Below are 17,575 nucleotides of genomic sequence, written 5' to 3' on the forward strand. Positions count from 1 at the left end.
TCCAGCCCCCTTTGGTTTCTATGTGTGCACATGCCAGCCTCCATCAATTCAATCTCCTTCAATTCAATCAAGCTGCACCAGAGTTCAATCACTCATAGAAACCAGTCCTCTAAATAATCCTGACTGTTTTCATCAGTCTCACAACATTAAAGAAAGTGATTCAAACAGGCCCCTGGCTCCGCCCCTTTATCATGATTCATGCCCAAATTTAATGAGTTGTGAAAAAAATCTGTTTTTAGTTTTCTGTTGTACTTCTGCTGAGAAACAAACAAACAAATACATCAGGAGTGAAAACAAAAGACCAAAAAACATTTATTTAAGAAAGGATCATAAAATCATGATACATAATAATTCATTATCCATGTAATAACCACATTAATATCATGTATAAGACAGGAAATGAGTCACCTGGTGTTACCACAGCCTCAAAGGCTCATCACCAAGACGTCCAACATAGTTCAGAGAGTAACAGCAAAAAAAAAGGGCAATGTATTATCATGTTGTGTAGGTACAGTTAATGTCCACTGTTGATCCTCTGAAGGCACAGATCTCAGTAGAAGTGTAACTCACACCCCAGTCAATCTGAATCCTCACCACTGTAACACAGAGCACATCAGAGAATCAGAAGATGAACTTATACATTTATAAAAATAACTTTTGTTATGTATGTATGTATTTTCTCTGGTGAATCACCAGTCGGCAGGTTTTCATTTTATGATGATGACGATGCCAAGATGAGGAAACTTTCAGTTCACATAAAACACAGTGAAGTTCCCTTTAGACTTCAGAGTGAGGGAGAAACACACTGTTGGAGGTGAGGAACATGAGGGACCTTGTATAAGTTGCTCTTATAATGGAGCAAACTGGTCAATATGGAGGAAATGATCTGTGTCTTTTATGCAGAGTCGACCAAAGATGGACGACACGTCTCCACTTCCTCCCACTCTCCAGAAATGAGACAGATATCATTTGCCGTCACTTTGGGGGTAGCCGTCATGTTGTCCATCTTTATATTCATTATCAAACATGAAGTTTAGTGAAGATTAGATGTTGTAAATTTGAATTACGTAACCTGAGGCTAACTCTACATGTGGTTGAGTCTGGGAAATATTTTCACTTGTGGGAGAAGAAGAATAACTTTCTTACCTTTAACTTTCGTGGCTTCCAAAGTGAGAAGTGAGAGAATTTGTAATCTGGGTTAACCAACCCATCAGGAAAGAAAAGAAACCTTCACAAACACTGCACATGTCTATATGTTTTATTTCTTCTGGTTCCGTGATAATGTAAAATCCACATATAAACAACAGATTCACGTTGTGTTTCTTCAGTGTTTGGTGACTGTGCTGTACACTGCAGATGAATCGTCCCCCTCTTCTTCACGTCTTGTTCTGTGAAGGCAGAATAAACCACTCACAACCACAGTTTGTAACCTCAATAAGTGTAGAGATGAAAATGTTCCCGTGTGGAGCTGCTCACCCTGTTGCTCTGTCAAATCGAACAGCGCTGTATTCAGCCTCCTCCTCCTCTTCCTCAGTTCCTCTCTGGGGTTGAACTCGACCTATGTTGGAGTAGAGGTCATCTGCCCGGTTCTGGGTGAAGCAGACGCTGGCGTAGTGGACGTCATGGTGCTGCTCTGCTGGTCGTGTGTGTGCCGCAGCTGGAATCTGGTCGTACAGTAAAACACGAGCTGGGATCAGGAATCTGTGTGTTACTCTTTAACTCTGTTGGGAACTGAGAGTTTCTCTTTGTTGTGGGCCTGATCCTACTCTGCTGAATCAAACTGTGATGGCAGCAGTGATCTGGGAGCTTTCTGTTTTTCCCTGCTGGTCAGCAGCTCATCTTCTTCACAGATGAACCCAGTGTCACCACCATGAAACATTCACTTTTCATTTTACTCCCTAACTAGAATCACTGCTCTTCAGTTGTGCACCTCCTCCAACCAGTTTAATCTTTTTGTTGGAGTAAAGGAATATGACCTCCCAAGACCTTCATGGTCTGACCCTTCTCATCAAATCACAATGATGCAGAACACCACCGGTTAATGAGGCAGCCTTGAAGAGTGGAGATCAAGTGCTTTGAAATGAAACTACTCATTTACCTGCGCTCTGTCTTCTGGTCTCTCACCACACTCACGCTGTTGTGTGAAGGACTTGTTTCTTCTAGATGGGAGGAAAGAAATAAACAGTTGGATGAAGAGAGAGAGGGAGAGAGAGAGAGAGAGAGAGAGAGAGAGAGAGAGAGAGAGAGAGAGAGAGAGAGAGAGAGAGAGAGAAAGAGAGAGAGAGAGAGAGAGAGGGGAAAGAGAGAGAAAGAGAGGGAGAAAGAGAGGAACTGTTCAGTTTGAGAGAGAGAGAGGCGAGTAGAGGAGTCAGGGTGTGTGTGTGTCTGTGGCAGCTGCTGGCCCCTCATATCTACTCATATAGTGTGTGTGTTTATTTGTGTGTTCAATCACAGGAAAGAGAGGGAGAAAGAGTGGAACTGTTCAGTTTGAGAGAGAGAGAGGCGAGCAGAGGAGGCAGGGTGTTTGTGTGTGTCTGTGTGTACCAGAACTTGGTTTGTGTTTGTGGTTTTTTGTATTCTTGTGATATGCAATAGGTGTCTGTCCTCGAACGATGTGGGGGCTTTTATTTTGAAAATCCAGCCTCTAGTCACACTTGCTGGTGAGGTCTTATCATGAACTGTATGTCTCTATTCAGTAGTGTCACTGTGTGACTGTGTCACCTGATCCACAGGAAGACAGTGAGGAGGATGACCACCAGGAGAAGAGCTGTGGTTGTTCCAGTCACTGCTGATTTCCAAGCACCTGGAGAAATCACACAATGGATGAACAGGGAATGTTGCAGGATGTTTGACTCTGAGCTGAACTCAATCCACAGCTCCAGGGGTCTCATTAATAAAAGAGTGCATTCATAACTTTTACTTTATCATTTCATGAATTCACAATACTTAAAGGTGCAGGACGAAACATTTACAAAAACAACCTTTTGTTATGTTTACTAAACCTGACTCGATGTTCTAACTGAATATAAAGAAACTTTCTATTTAAATAAAACAAGTGAATCTGTTTGTGGGATTGTCTCTCAAACTGTTAATGAGCCACTACTCACTGCTCCCCCTGCTGGGAGGTGTTTGTGTGACGTGTGCACAGGAGCAGGGTTTTGTTTTCACCACTGTCTGTCTGCTGAGAGCTGTCTGCTCGTCACGTGAATGTGCACAGTTAAGGAAATATCTTTCAACTTTACTGAGGATGGTGAAAACTTTATGGATGTTTTTACTGACGCTGGGTGGATTCCTCTTTGTGCTGCTGATGGTCTGACTGGGAATATTTATGGGGCAGAAGTCAAACGACTCATATCTGCAGATTTAAAATGCAAAGGACAAAGAATGGCTAAAGTCAATCCACAGCTCCAGAATCTTTAAAGGTGTTAGGACTTCACATGACTCACCGTCTGCAACAGTCAGATATAAGGTGGTGTTACTACGTCCGTGTGTGTTCTGGGCCTCACACTGATACTTTCCACCATGTTCAGCTGTGATATCAGTGATGGTGAAGTTTTGTCCTGATGCTTTTGGTTGAACTTGTTTATCTCCACTTCTCTTGTACCAGGTGTAGTTAGCTGCTGGGTTAGCATCACTGCTGCAGGTCAGAGTCACCGAGCTGCCCTCCATGATCTCACCAGAGGGACTCACTGACACAGAGGGAGGCTGTGGAGCATCTGGATTTACATGGATTTTTTGCAGTATCTGGAATTTTGAAGATGTGCAAAATCTTGAAGATGTGCAAAATCTATCGGTTTTTAAAAAATATTTACTCACATTTCACATTTATTAAGACACGTTTAGATAATGTCTTCCCCAGCTCATTCTCAGCTGTGCAGTAATATTCTCCAGAGTCAGACAACGGGATGGATCTGAAAACCAGCTGAGCTGCTCTGTTGAGCAAAGCCTGGTTCTCCTTGTACCAGGTGTATGCAGGGGGTGGGTTAGCATCACTGCTGCAGGTCAGAGACACCGAGCTGTCCTTCAGAATGTCTCCAGGTTGACTCAGCTGCACTAAAGGAACCTTCGGAGCATCTGCAGGATATAATCACATCTTTACATGAGAATGTGGCTTTATAGAATATAGTCTTTTAATAGTTTGCAGCCGTCCCTGGTTCTCAGCATCTTTAGAAGAGTGTTTGATTTACTTTTGGACACAGGACGGCCCCTTTAGTGTTTTGTAGTTTTACCAAGTAATTACTGTTTGTATTAAATACAGACTTCACAAAACTGAACATGTCACCTCTGTCTCAGGAATCACTGAGTGGGATTTGCATGTGTCCTGTTCACATACATGCAAAATCTGAAGGGAAAAGTGGAAGTGAAAATGGAGGATGAGCCACTGTGATTAAAGCTTTTTCTCACTTCCTGTTATCTTGTCTTTCTCTGTGTGTGGATGGGTGATGAGAATCGTTTCTATTTGCTTTATTGCTCTTAGTCGATATTCTGTTGGATATGAAAAGTGTTTTAATAACAAAGTTTAATTTGGTCCTATCACAGGATTTCTTTTTACTATTATTAAAATATAGAAAATCACCAGGCTCAACCTGTCAAGTTTCCACTCGGGACATTTTGGAGTCAACTCACACACAGGGGATGAGTGGTGATGCTCATAAGCACAGGAATAGTTGTTTTCAGGTTGAAGGAATCCCCTGAAAGTTGGAGACGTTTCCCCGTGAATTTCTGTTCCATTCTTGTACCAGACAAAGGAGGGACGACCAGAGAGAAGACAGCTGCTGTGACAAGTCAGTGTTGGACCAATCGGAGAACAGATCACCTGAACATCTGGATCTGTCAACAGGAAACACACATAGAAGCAGCTGTGGGACCCCAGGTTGAGAACCTGTGAACAACACAGTGACTTAGTGTTCCTCAGTACCTGTGACAGTCAGAGTTGTGCCAGGGAAACTTCTGTCCCATTCAAACCACTGTGATTTGAATGTGAAGCGATACTGGGCTGAATCTCTCAGTCTCAGGTTCTTTATTCTCAGAGTGGAGCGCCCTCGCCATGAATCAAGAACCTGAACACGAGCTGTGAACTCTGGGTCTTTGAGTAAGTCCACAGCTTGAGGACGATACAGCTGCACATCCTCACGCTCAGCAACGAACCAGGACTTAGTCATAGAATAAAAGTGACTGTTGTAACTGCAAGAGATGTCCACTGAGGAGCCTTTAAAGGCACAGATGTTCCTGTTGATGTAATTCACTCTGTTGCATGAATTTCCATCGACACCTGAAAAACAAAAACCTTTTGACTATCACCATGACAAGTATAATCTTTACTGCTGTATTTAACAATAATTCACAGATGACTGTTTCCTATGTCAGGAAATAAACAATGCAGAAAAGATGCTACATTTTGCTTTACAGTAAAAACGATAATGTTTTGAATTCCAGATCTACATCTGTGGTTGTATTTGTGATTTGCTTTCATCACCTCCACCAGGAGGTGATGTTTTCAACCCAGTCTGTTGGCTGGTTGGTGTGCGTGCACAATAACGCAACAGTTACTGGAAAGATGTTGGTGCAGATCCAGGATTTTATTTTTTAAATCAAATTCATGGATCTTGATGGAAAAGATCCAACATATTTAGAGGCCTGATATCGAGGAGTGTGTGAAATATGGAGCAGCTTGATTGAATAGAATGGACTGTTGGGCCTTGGTGGAGGAATGTGCTCTACTGCTACTGCCACTCTAGTTTGGACTCATTCAAATTCATTGTTCAACTGCAGAATATTTATCATAAAGGTTTGATAACAAACATCTTATGACTCAATGACAATGTTCTTTTAATATATGATATGTCACCTGATCTGTCAGATTTGTTTTACTCAGCATCAGCCCTCAAGTGTATTTCTGACTCTACTCAGTGTTTGAGTTCAGAAGGTTAAAGAGCAGAACATCATTGGTCATTGGAAGAAGTAAACTCACACACTGGAGCAGATGGGAAATCCTCGTGGCCTCTCACAGCACAGGAAATACTGTCTGCTGAATAAAAGTAGTCGCTATAAGATTTTCCTCCCGATGTCTTTTGTCCGTTCTTGTACCAGATGTAGGACGGACTGGGAGTTGGAGAACAACTGGTTTGACACTCCACATGTGACCATGAACAGTACCCTGTCCGGCAACTTGATGATTTTGTGCTGAGCACCTGGACACCTGTGTAAGTAAAGAAACACTCACATCATTTTAGACAGAGCTGTCCACATAAACAAACCATAGATTCACTGTTTCCAACTGAAATGTTACCTGTGACAGACAAGGAGACTCCAGTGGAACCAGTTAAACTCCCAGTAGGTTGGTTTGTTGTGAACCTGAACTGGTACAGATCAGAGTCACTGTCTCTCAGGTCTGTGATGGTCAGAGTGCAGGCCTGGTTTCCACAGTCATACTTCACACGACCTGTGTACTCAGAGGCTGATCTCAGATCCACAGGTTCACCATCCTGCACTTTAGTAAACCAGAACGTTTTCTCCACTGCAACATCATGGCCATCTATTGTGGATGGGTGCCAGTAGGAGCAGCGTATTTGCACCTTCGATCCTTTTACAGCACAGATCTGAGTAGTAGTGCACCTCACTCCCCAGGGATCCGCCCCCTGCACCACTGTAACCACAGCACAAACTAGAATTACCACCCTGCTGTAGGATGCCTCCACCCACCAGAGCATTTTCAGTCTGTGTTCCTCTTTTCAGAATCATATGAGGTCACTGTGACGTTTGAGCTTTGAAATGTGATTAGTTCAAATTTACACTTTCTCTAAAGGCAGACTAGAAACATCACGATCGAGAGGCCAGGAACAGGTTTCATGAGGCCTCTGTGACCTTGACCTTCAACCAACAAAACCTCATCAGTTCATCTTTGAGTCCAAGTGATGAACATTTGAACCAAATTTAAAGAAACTCCCTCAAATGGATCTTGAGATATTGAGTTCACAAGAATCAGACAATGAGACGACCTGAAAACAAGAAGCCTGAGGTCACTGGGTGTCACCGGCTCTGAGGCATAACAATATCTAGACACTCAGAATAACATCATCTCTACGCAGAGCAGAGACTAAAGTGACATCTTCACAATAACTGTTTTGTCCAAACTTCACAATAACTCAAAGTAATTTAAGAGAAATGCAGGAAAAGCCCAAACCTGAAGAAGCTGGAACCATGAGAAAGACTGGAACAATTATTCAAACACTTTTCATACAAACACGATGTAACACAAAGTGCTTTCCTGTAAATGTAGATGTACCTGACACAGAAAGAAGGAAGATGACAAAGCAACTCGCTGCTTCTCTCAAACACATCGTTGTTTCTCACGTCTCAGTGGTGAAGCCTCATCAGCAGCTAGATTCCACTCCTGAGATACGATGTTTGTCAGCCAGTCACGATGACAGATAGAAATAAGACCTCAGCTTCCTTCCTCTTTACACCATTAACATGCATGAACGGACCAACACCAGTAAATCCCCTTGTTATTCAGAAATGATGCCTGAACTTATTAAAATGTATTTCATGCAAATAACAATGAGAGTAGTTTTGCAGCCTGACAGTGAATCAAACACTTTCTTTACTTTATTGAGACTGGACTTAAAAAATCATGTTGAACTATTCTTTCTTTTAACCTCATGTTAGAAGTCAGCTCCTGTTTATTTACAGCTCCAGTCCAGATGAAGACTGGGTCATAAAAATACATTCTACAAGGTCATAATTATGCAAACTCACATTACTTTAGTTTTCTTTACTCATTTCTCACGAGGATTCAACTCATGTGAGTCAAACTTGTTCCGATAATACTGACACTTCATTAAAGCACAAGCAGAACGTGGAGAGAGATTGTTTCTGTTTAGAAACTCAGTTATATGGTTGTAGCCAGAGTAAACACAACTATTCAGTTAAATCAGACAAGCTGGTTTTACTTGAGTTACTTGAGTTAACTTCACCTGCTGTTTTTAAGTTGGAACAATTTGACAAAATTAGGTAAAACAGTAATTCAATTTCTAAGTAGAAATAAACATTTATTTAGTTACCTTTTTCGAGTTGGATCAACTTAGTGGTCTGGGTGTGTTGTGAAAACTAAGAGTCAGACAAATGGAAATAAATCTGTCATGTTTAATATTTACCCAACAAATTGTTAAAAGAGACAAACTGTACCTGACAGGTGAGGGCCGTGTGCACACTACCTGAGGTTTAATGTTACGATCAGAGTTTATAATGCAGGGAAACATTTTTACGAGTATCAGATGAAGGTTCAGTTCTTCAGTTCGAGCTTCTCTAACATCACACTTCTTTCATCTGTGATTATCTGATAGTGTCAGAAGAAAGAAGACGGAGTCCCTCATGTCTGGACACAGAGATAAGACTGATAAGTGTCTCTGGTTCCAGAGCTGAGTTAGTAACAAGGAAGTGGTCATGATGAAAAAGAGCCTTGTGTTTTCTTCGTGGTTTAGAAGTCGTGAGAAACAGAAATGAATTTGCTCTGACCTTCCACGGCTTCTTCTCTCTCACATACAAGCTTTGTGGCCTGACAACCTGGATGACATCAGCCCATCTTAAAAACTGTGAAGCAAACACAGTGAACTCAGAAATGTTTTTAAAGGCATGTCGGATCGCTAGAGAAGAAACATGGAAAACATCAGTGTTTATTCATTTATTGTTTTGTGCAAATACTAATAAAAAGGAAATAACTTCATTTGGCAGCAAAGCAGCAGTGGTGTTCAGACAACGGTTCGTCACAGAGTCTTTGGTTGTTTCCAACAAGGTTCAACCAGAGTCACTGGTCCCAGTAAAACCTGACGAGAGGGGACATGTCCCACACAGCAGGAACCAGGAGTTCCTCAGGGTTTCTCCTGGGATCCAAATGGAGCTCATTGACTCCTCAGTGACGTTTCAACTAAATCTAAATCTTTTAACCTTCTTATATTCAAAGTGTTTACAAGGTTGGGTTCTGGACCCAGTGTAGAACCCGTCTCTCTCTCTTTTTCTTTTCTCACACATTCAGCTGTCGGTGTCGTCGGGCAGAAAATCCTCCTGCTCCCCCTCTTTCTTTGTAAATCCCCCTGTGATGTTTCTCGGTGCAGGGGTTGGGGAGGGGAGGGGAAATAGTCTGTCTGGACGGGTCAGAACCAGAGGGGGTTATTTGTGTATTTGAACACATGTGTATGAAGTGAGTTTCATGTTCAATTCCCTCGTGTGACTTTTGTAGAACAACGTGGATGGTGAGTGATTTCCTCAGAACTCTGTGGAAGCTGTGCTGTGTTCCTGCAGCACTGAGGCCCAGGCTGGTTCTGGTCCTTCATGTGGAGGGCAGAGTCCGCTGGATCCACCGGTCCGGGTACCGCATCACCAGCTTGGTGCTCCCCAGCTCCACCCCCTGGCCAGGAGGACACATGGACGTTACATAATGTCTATAAAAGGCACAAACATGGGACGATGGCCGGGACAGTGACATTCAAGAGTAATGTGAAGGGGCTCCAGCTAATCTCTGGAACAGCTTACCTCTTCATTTCAGAACCGCTCAGACCCTAGAAATGTTTTACTCAATGTTAAAGACCCAATCGTTCTCACTGACTTTCATTAAAAGTTTGAGACCTGGATTGTATCTGTTACTGTGCATTATTTTCATTCTCACATACACTACCGTTCAAAGGTTTGGGGTCACTTAGAAATGTCCTTATTTTTCAAAGAAAAGCACTGTTTTTGTTTTAATAAAGATAACATTAAATTAATCAGAAATACACTCTATACATTGTTAATGTGGTTAATGACTATTCTAGGTGGAAACGTCTGGTTTTTAATGAAATATCTACATAGGAGTATAGAGGCCCATTTCCAGCAACTATCCCTCCAGTGTTCTAATAGTACATTGTGTTTGCTAATCGCCTTAGAAGACTAATGGATGATTAGAAAACCCTTGAAAACCCTTGTGCAGTTATGTTAGCACAGCTGAAAACTGTTTAGCTGGTGAGAGAAGCTATAACACTGGCCTTCCTTTGAGCTAGTTGAGTATCTGGAGCATCACATGTGTGGGTTCGATTATTCTCTCAAAATGGCCAGAAAAAGAGAACTTTCATGTGGAACTCGCCAGTCTATTCTTGTTCTTAGAACTGAAGGTTGTTCAATGCGAGAGATTTCGAAGAAACTGAAAAGTTCCCACAACAGTGTGAACTACTCCCTTCAGAGAACAGCACAAACAGGCTCTAACCAGAGTAAAAAGAGAAGTGGCAGGCCCCGGTGCACAACTCAGCAAGAAGAAAAGTATAGTATAGTCTCTAGTTTGAGAAATAGATGCCTCACAGGTCCTCAACTGGCAGCTTCTTTAAATGGTACCCACAAAACACCAGAGTCAACATCTACAGTGAAGAGGCGACTCCTGGATGCTGGCCTTCTAGGCAGAGTGGCAAAGAATAAGCCACATCTGAGACTGGCCAATAAAAAGAAGAGATTGATGTGAGCAAAAGAACACAGACATTAGACATTAGTTCTGGGGCTGCTTTGGTGCTGGTAAAGTGGGAGATTTGTACAAGGTAAAAGGGATTTTAAATAAGGAAGGCTATCACTCCATTTTGTAACGCCATGCCATACCCTGTGGACAGCGCTTGATTGGAGCCAATCTCCTCCTACAACAGGACGATGACCCAAAGCACACCTCCACATGATGCAAGAACTATTTAGGGAAGAAGCAGGCAGCTGGTAAGCTGTCTGTAATGGAGTGGCCAGCGCAGTCACCAGATCTCAACCCCATTGAGCCGTTGTGGGAGGAGCTTGACCGTATGGTACACAAGAAGTGCCCATCAAGCCAATCCAACTTGTGGGAGGGGCTTCAGTAAGCGTGGGCTGACATTTCAACAGATTACCTCAACAAATTAACAGCTACAATGCCAAAGGTCTGCAATGCTGTGATTGCTGCAAATGGAGCATTCTGTGACAAAAGCAAAGTTTGAAGAACAAAATTAATATTTCAAATAAAAATCATTATTTCTAAACTTGTCAATGTCTTGACTATATTTTCTATTCATTTTGCAACTCCTTTGATAAATAAAAGTCTGAGTTTTCATGGAAAACACGAAATTGTCTGGGTGAACCCAAACTCTTGAACGGTAGTGTAGTTTTTTCATATTCCCTGTTTCATATATATGACACTTTTTAATCTTAGCAAAACTAACTCCCACCTACAAAATAACTTCTGTTCTAACTACTGCAATTCCTCAACTGCATTGAGTGCAAAGGTAAGACACACAGACTGTAAATAAAGATGGTTGACACGTCTACACTTCCTCCCACTGTTCAGAAATCAAGCTATAACATCCCAGACACAAACGCGGTCATCTCCTGAGTCACAATCTGCACAGTTTAGTGATCAGGGGATTGAGCCGAGGTGTATGTGACCTATACTCCTGCCAGCCACCAGGGCGCAATGGAGACAATTTGGCTCCACTTTTAGATAGCTGTCCTGTCGTCCATCTTTAGTTACATTCAAAACAATCAGCAGGCTTCTATTGAGATATTAAATACTTACACTATATGGACAAAAGTAACACAACATCAGTACAACCTGGATCACACACACATGCACACATATTGATTTTACGTTTTGAAGAGATCCCAGACGTCTTTCTCTGTAACTTCTACTGTAATGTTCCCAACCCACAGAGAGCGACAGCTCCTGGAAGACAGAGGGGGAAAGGAGGAGGTGGAGATGGGGAGGGGGGGAAAGGGAAGGAGGTGAATGTGAGGAGAGTCATGGATCACATGAGATGAAAATGTGTGAGAGAGTGAAACATAAAAAAATCCTCATCTTCATTACCCACAGAGGAGACTGTTTACTCTACATTGAGACTTTTATAATATAAATACAGTTAATATCTTCTCACATTCAAGCTCCACAACATATCCTGTATATAATTTCTTCTTCACATCTAAATGACGATGGTGTGATTATGAGTATTGTTCATAACCATAACACTTACCCACTCTGCTCCTGCAGAGATGTTTGCTTCAGTGCTGAAGAGGAAACAGAAAATAGATGATGTGAGTGAGACGTATTTAAAAGTTTCATTACTGTGGTCTGATGTAATTTAATATTTTCCTCTGGCTGGAATAGTATGAAGCATAGACATATTTTAAAGTGTATCTGACTTGTTATTTTGGGCTTCACTTTTGGGAACCGTCACGTCTTCATCTTGACATATAGTCCATTGAATTAACTTTAAAATCATATTAATAAAAATAATTTGCAAACAGATGATTCATGGATGAACCCCCCCAATAGGAACCGAAGAGCAGTGCTGCCTTCATGTGGACAGGTATGGTACTGCATCTCACCTTTGGCCTCAGAGGAGGTTAGGACGCCTTGAACCGTGTTGAACTTCTCCAGCAGCAGTTTACTCTGCTCTTCCTCAAAACCCATATCCTACAGTACAGAAACAAACATTATATTAAAACTTAAACAAAAGAGTCCTCATGTATTTACCTTTTAAAATATATATATATATATATATATATAAATAAATAAATATATATATATATATATATATTCAAACGTGATAACTGTTCACTGATCTACTTGTCATTTTAAGATGGTGCTTGGCCCACGACTTGAATTCTCACTGCTTAAGGAATTTGTCTCGTTCACACTTGAACTTAGTGCTGACTGCTTCTGACCAGAATGTTAAAACTAGGGTTCAGGGACAGTTCAAACAACTTGAATTCATAAACGTTTAAAGTAGTCGTGAAAGAGGAAGTGGAGTGTGTTGCTCTCTTGTGCAGTTCTCACCATGAGCTGCAGAATCCGACAGGTGACGAGTTTACTGGACGCCTCGTTAATGTGCTGATCCAACTTTAACACCTGCTCCATGGCCTCCTCCGCCTCTTTGTACTGCTGCAACATGACACACACACACACACACACACGCACACACACACACACACACACACACACGCACACACCATCATCATCATCAGAGGAGGAGGGGGCGGAGCATGTCAAAGAGTTTCAGGAAACAGCACACCAACACCCAAAACCTGTACCCATTGGACAGTAATACCTGTCAATCACACTGTGGTATCCACTTCCAATACATCCGCTGCTTTATGGTCTGTTTGACTCTAAATGATCATAATTAACTAAATGAATATCAGCTGTTTGAAGAAGAATTGAAACTAGAGACTGAGACAGAAACTCCGTAATGTTTACTGACGTTATAAAGACAGAAGTAGAGTGAGTCACTTTCTCAATGACTTATAGAAACTACCAGAGGACCCCTGCTGGTCAGTAGAGAGAATACAGGGAACAGGCACTTTTCAGACCCAGAGTTAAAGGGGACATATTATGCCCATTTCACCACAGTTGATATGGCTCCTTGGGGTCTTAATGAAATGTCAGCAACATTTTTTTGTCAAAAAACCACAAGGATCATTTACCCTGTCTAAAACAGCCCTCCTCAGATTGACCTGTTTTGAGTGCCCCGCCCCCCCCCCCCTCACCGCCACGCCCCCCCTCTCAACAACAACCCACCCCCCCTCTCACCGCCCCGCCCCCGACACACACACACACACACACACACACACACACACACACACACACACACACACAGACACACATCTTAAAACTCCCCTTAGCATATTTAAGGTTGTTAAAATAATTTTAAGTCACTGTCCTACACATATATTTCTGTATCTGTTTGTTGTGTTTCTTCATTGAAGTTACAATTTTCAAACTATTACACCTTCTGATAAAGAAGCTTGTGACTTACCCCGACCGCAGGCTCTGCTTCTCGGCCAGATCTCCGCCTCTCACCCCGCTCACCGGCTGGGTTAGCGTCCCAGGTAACACCCGTGCTATGGCTCATAACGTAACCCGGTCTCCTCCTCCACCAGATCTCCACCTGTAGACTGACTATGACGTAAATTCTAATCGTATTCCCATTCTACACACTCTATCGTATAGTTTCTTACATAGAGGAACCACAACAAATCGCGGGAGTTGTTTTTTTCCAGAGTTTTTGGGACGGTTCACATGCCAGATACCCACATTAACGTGTAGAAGCACTGCAAAAGTGGATTTTTCATAATATGTCCCCTTTAACGTCCATTTATATACAGAGACTATATGCTTGAACAGCAGGTGCTGACCTTTAACCCCATCAAAGCACAACCCTTACGGAAGAATCCCTTTGGCCAATTGGGAGCCAGCTCGATTGACCTCTGAGCGTCCTTGAGGGCGGCAGAGTGCCGCTCCAGACTCAAGTTACAGTAAGAGCGATTTCCATAGAACCTGAGAGACGAGAGAAAGACACGTTGAGATACAGAGAGTTTGTTTTTCTCTAAAGTGAACGTGTGGGACGTCCTGGTTAGTGACGTTTACTTGGGGTCATAGGTCACAGCTCAGCTCACCTGTGGTCCTTAGGGTCACAGTAGATGGCTTCTGTAAACATGTGTACTGCCTGGCTGTACTGGCCACGCCCAAACATCTGAATGCCCTGTTCTGGATATTGTACTTGCACACACACACACACACACACACACACACACACACACAGAAACACACACACACAGAGATCAGATATTGATAATGATCGACTACGAGTCTAAATATTGATTCAAATATTCTCTGATAAATCCTAATGAAGCTGGAACCTGTGTCATCCGCCCCCTAGTGTTCAACGCAGGGACATTTATTTCCTTACAGATGAATAGAGATGTGGTTTTGTGGAAAATGCACCTGGAGCCATATCTGGACCAACACAGCTGCTTTAAGATTGATGGGTAAAGTGTGATTCTGTTTATAAAAGTTCTGTAAGGTGAGAAAAACACTGGGATTTGTTTATCTGTGAGTTCCTCATCAGTCCCTACAGAGGGCGCTGTTGCTCAGTAAAAGTAACAAATGTAGATTCACCTGTCAGAGACTTTCCCCTCCTCTTCATATCTTCTGGATCCTCGCCCTGCAGTCACAGGAGTAACAGTGTTTAAATCTGTTACCGGGGGGGGGGGGGGGGGGGGGGGGGGTGAAATAATCAACTGGCCTGGGTACACCCCCTCTCCTCTGACGTCCTGTGGGGGAACTTGTGGTTGTTCTTGTTCTCTGTGGTCCCGACGCCAGGGACTGATTCAGGGTTCCACTTGTTTGAGGGACGAAACGCAGTCCATGGCTCCTTCTCTTTGTAGTCCTCCTCACTGTTGCTCTCCGTCGCAGCTCCTCCAGACGCTTCTTCTTCCTGTTACAAGTTAAGTTAAAAGCATATTAATAATCAAAGCAATTCATATAGGAAATCACCCCAGGAGAACAGGGAGTCCCATATCCTTATTGTATTGTTATTACAGAGGTTGTATTGTAACTTTCTGGGTTCACATACGTCACTGGTAACAAATAGCTGTGTTTACCTCCCTGGTCAAGTTTCAATAACACAAGATAAGAAGTCGGAGGTAGTTTAGACGTGTGAGCTCTCACCTGCTCTGAAGCATCCTCCATCCTCTCCTCTCACTCCAGTTTCTTGCGCTCCTTCTGCCTCTGAAAGGACAACATGGACACGTGGCTGTGGGATGGACACGGACAGGGATGGACACGGGTGTGGAAGCGGTTGGGGGTGTGGCATGAACAGGGATGAAGAGGGCGTGGTCACAGGTGTGGTGACAGGCGAGGCGACGACTGACAGGTGTAGAGACGGGTGTGGTGACGTGTGGAATGTGGTTCAGTCGTTAGCAGATGAAATAAACCAGCAGCTGCTCAACATGCTGACATCACAGATTCACAGCTTTGTTCATGTGTCATTAACTTGTTCTGACAACATTTGAATTGAATGTTTGCGTAGGTTTTATAGATCTGTAGATGAAACTTTTGCCTCAACATGAATTTCTTAAACTTAATTTAAGTGAATGTATTGAAATTAGTCCGATGTGTAACTTCTCCTCCAGCAGGAGCCTGATGGTCGTCAGGTAGATTCCATTCACCTGCTCCGGCTGCACTTTATAAGCAGCTGGCAGCCAGAGTCCCACTCTTCACTCCTCCACAGTGTTTGATTTGATGGCTTCCATTTCCATTTCCATTTCAAATGGTCAAGATAAACTTATTTTTAGTTGAAATTCATGTGTGGTCTGTCTCACTTTTTTCAGCCTGGAGCCAGGTTCTGACAAAGGCACAACATGAACACAAACATGGATCTGTCCACTACTTCCTTGTCCTTGAATTATATGTTATTATTTTTGGCAGATTCCAAACCTGAGTTTCGTTTCCCTGTCCGGTCCTGCAGGTTTCTTTTTACTCACTTTCCTCTTGGCTCTCCTCCTTTCTGCTCTCCTCTTTGCTCTCTCCTTCTCATCCAGACCCTCCTCACTGTTCACCGTGACCTGACCAGGACACACAACATGCACACAACAACACTCAGGTCACAACAGCCACGTCTTCTTCAATCTGCGCTGGAAACGATTAAACATCAGAATTTATTGCTGGAGTTTAACAACGCAGCAATAATCCTGAGAGACAGAAACTAGCTCTTGAGATAAAAATCCTCTGGGGAAATATTAGTTTGAATGTCTGAAGATAAATTGGCTCCTTTTAAATGGAGCTCCATTATAACACCCAGTGGTCTTTACACACACAGACACACACACACACACGCACACACACACACACACACACACACACACACACACACACAAACATACTCAAACAGAAACACACACATATACACACACACACATACACACACGAAAGTAGAAGGTGTGATCTGAACACTGACTGACAGATTAAATGCTGACCGATGCAGATTTACACCTGTGCATCTCAGACTGTAAGATAACCCCCCCTCCATGTCAAACTAAAAAGTGTCAAATGTCAAACTAAAAAGTCAAAGTACGCGTAAAATACACTTTTCAAACGGGGGGTGAAGAGTCACTAGTCATGAGTCACGATTGGTCGAGTTCATGTATCGACAGCACCGTGACACCGCGGCTCCATCAGCAAGATGGCGGCGTTTTTTGGCTTCATTTCCAGGAAGTGCAGACGTGGCATCAATCTTTATTCACACGTTTCCGATTTGAGTTTTACAGGATGAAAGATTTGTTGCTTTCCTGTGTCTCTCAGCCCCCCCCCCCCCCCCCCCAGATTATAGTAAATATAACCTTGACTCTTCTTACCATCTGTTTACAGAGCTTATTAAAGTTTCTCGCCCGTCATCATAACAATAATCATATTGCGCTTCATTGGATTAAAGCAGCACGTGGTTCAACCTGTGCTCCTTGAACGCCACAGTTCTGTTTATTCAGGGCTGACCAGTAAAGCTGTGGTCAAACCAGTTCCTGTACATTCTTGCGAGGTTACTGGACAACTCCTTATCCCATCAACGACTTTCAGTTGTGCTGTAACTTACAAAATAAGGTTTTCAATAACAACAGTGAGTCTATGACAGTGGTCAGTGCTCTCCACACTGATTGGACATTCATTCAGTTTAGACTTGTGTCCTGCACCTAGACTGGGAAGCTGTGAGCAAACAGGAATATAATGTTAGTCTATGTGTGCACATGCCAGCCTCCATCAATTCAATCA

General features: G+C 42.8%; 1 protein-coding gene across 3 annotated transcripts in view; it reads right to left on the bottom strand.

The window, feature by feature from the left end:
* Positions 1–17,575, bottom strand: part of LOC133954005 (B-cell receptor CD22-like) — a 72,979-nt gene that overhangs the window by 39,519 nt on the left and 15,885 nt on the right. Inside the window, exons 1-10 of one of the 3 annotated variants that reach the window (XM_062388251.1) lie at positions 6,290–6,725; positions 5,972–6,199; positions 4,919–5,272; positions 4,627–4,830; positions 3,817–4,074; positions 3,447–3,716; positions 2,722–2,803; positions 2,099–2,159; positions 1,477–1,664; positions 289–1,388 (exon numbers count right to left, since the gene is read on the bottom strand). The exons of 1 other annotated variant lie outside the window; for it this stretch is intronic. In XM_062388251.1, the coding sequence (XP_062244235.1) occupies positions 1,325–1,388; positions 1,477–1,664; positions 2,099–2,159; positions 2,722–2,803; positions 3,447–3,716; positions 3,817–4,074; positions 4,627–4,830; positions 4,919–5,272; positions 5,972–6,199; positions 6,290–6,710 (2,130 nt within the window). In that variant the 5' untranslated portion in view covers positions 6,711–6,725 and the 3' untranslated portion in view covers positions 289–1,324. Of the gene's footprint in view, positions 1–288; positions 1,389–1,476; positions 1,665–2,098; positions 2,160–2,721; positions 2,804–3,446; positions 3,717–3,816; positions 4,075–4,626; positions 4,831–4,918; positions 5,273–5,971; positions 6,200–6,289; positions 6,726–17,575 lie in introns of those variants that run through there. One more of the 3 variants, XM_062388245.1, reaches the window with a different exon arrangement.

Source organism: Platichthys flesus, chromosome 5, assembly GCF_949316205.1.
Source record: "Platichthys flesus chromosome 5, fPlaFle2.1, whole genome shotgun sequence".
Classification (NCBI taxonomy): Eukaryota; Metazoa; Chordata; class Actinopteri; order Pleuronectiformes; family Pleuronectidae; genus Platichthys; species Platichthys flesus.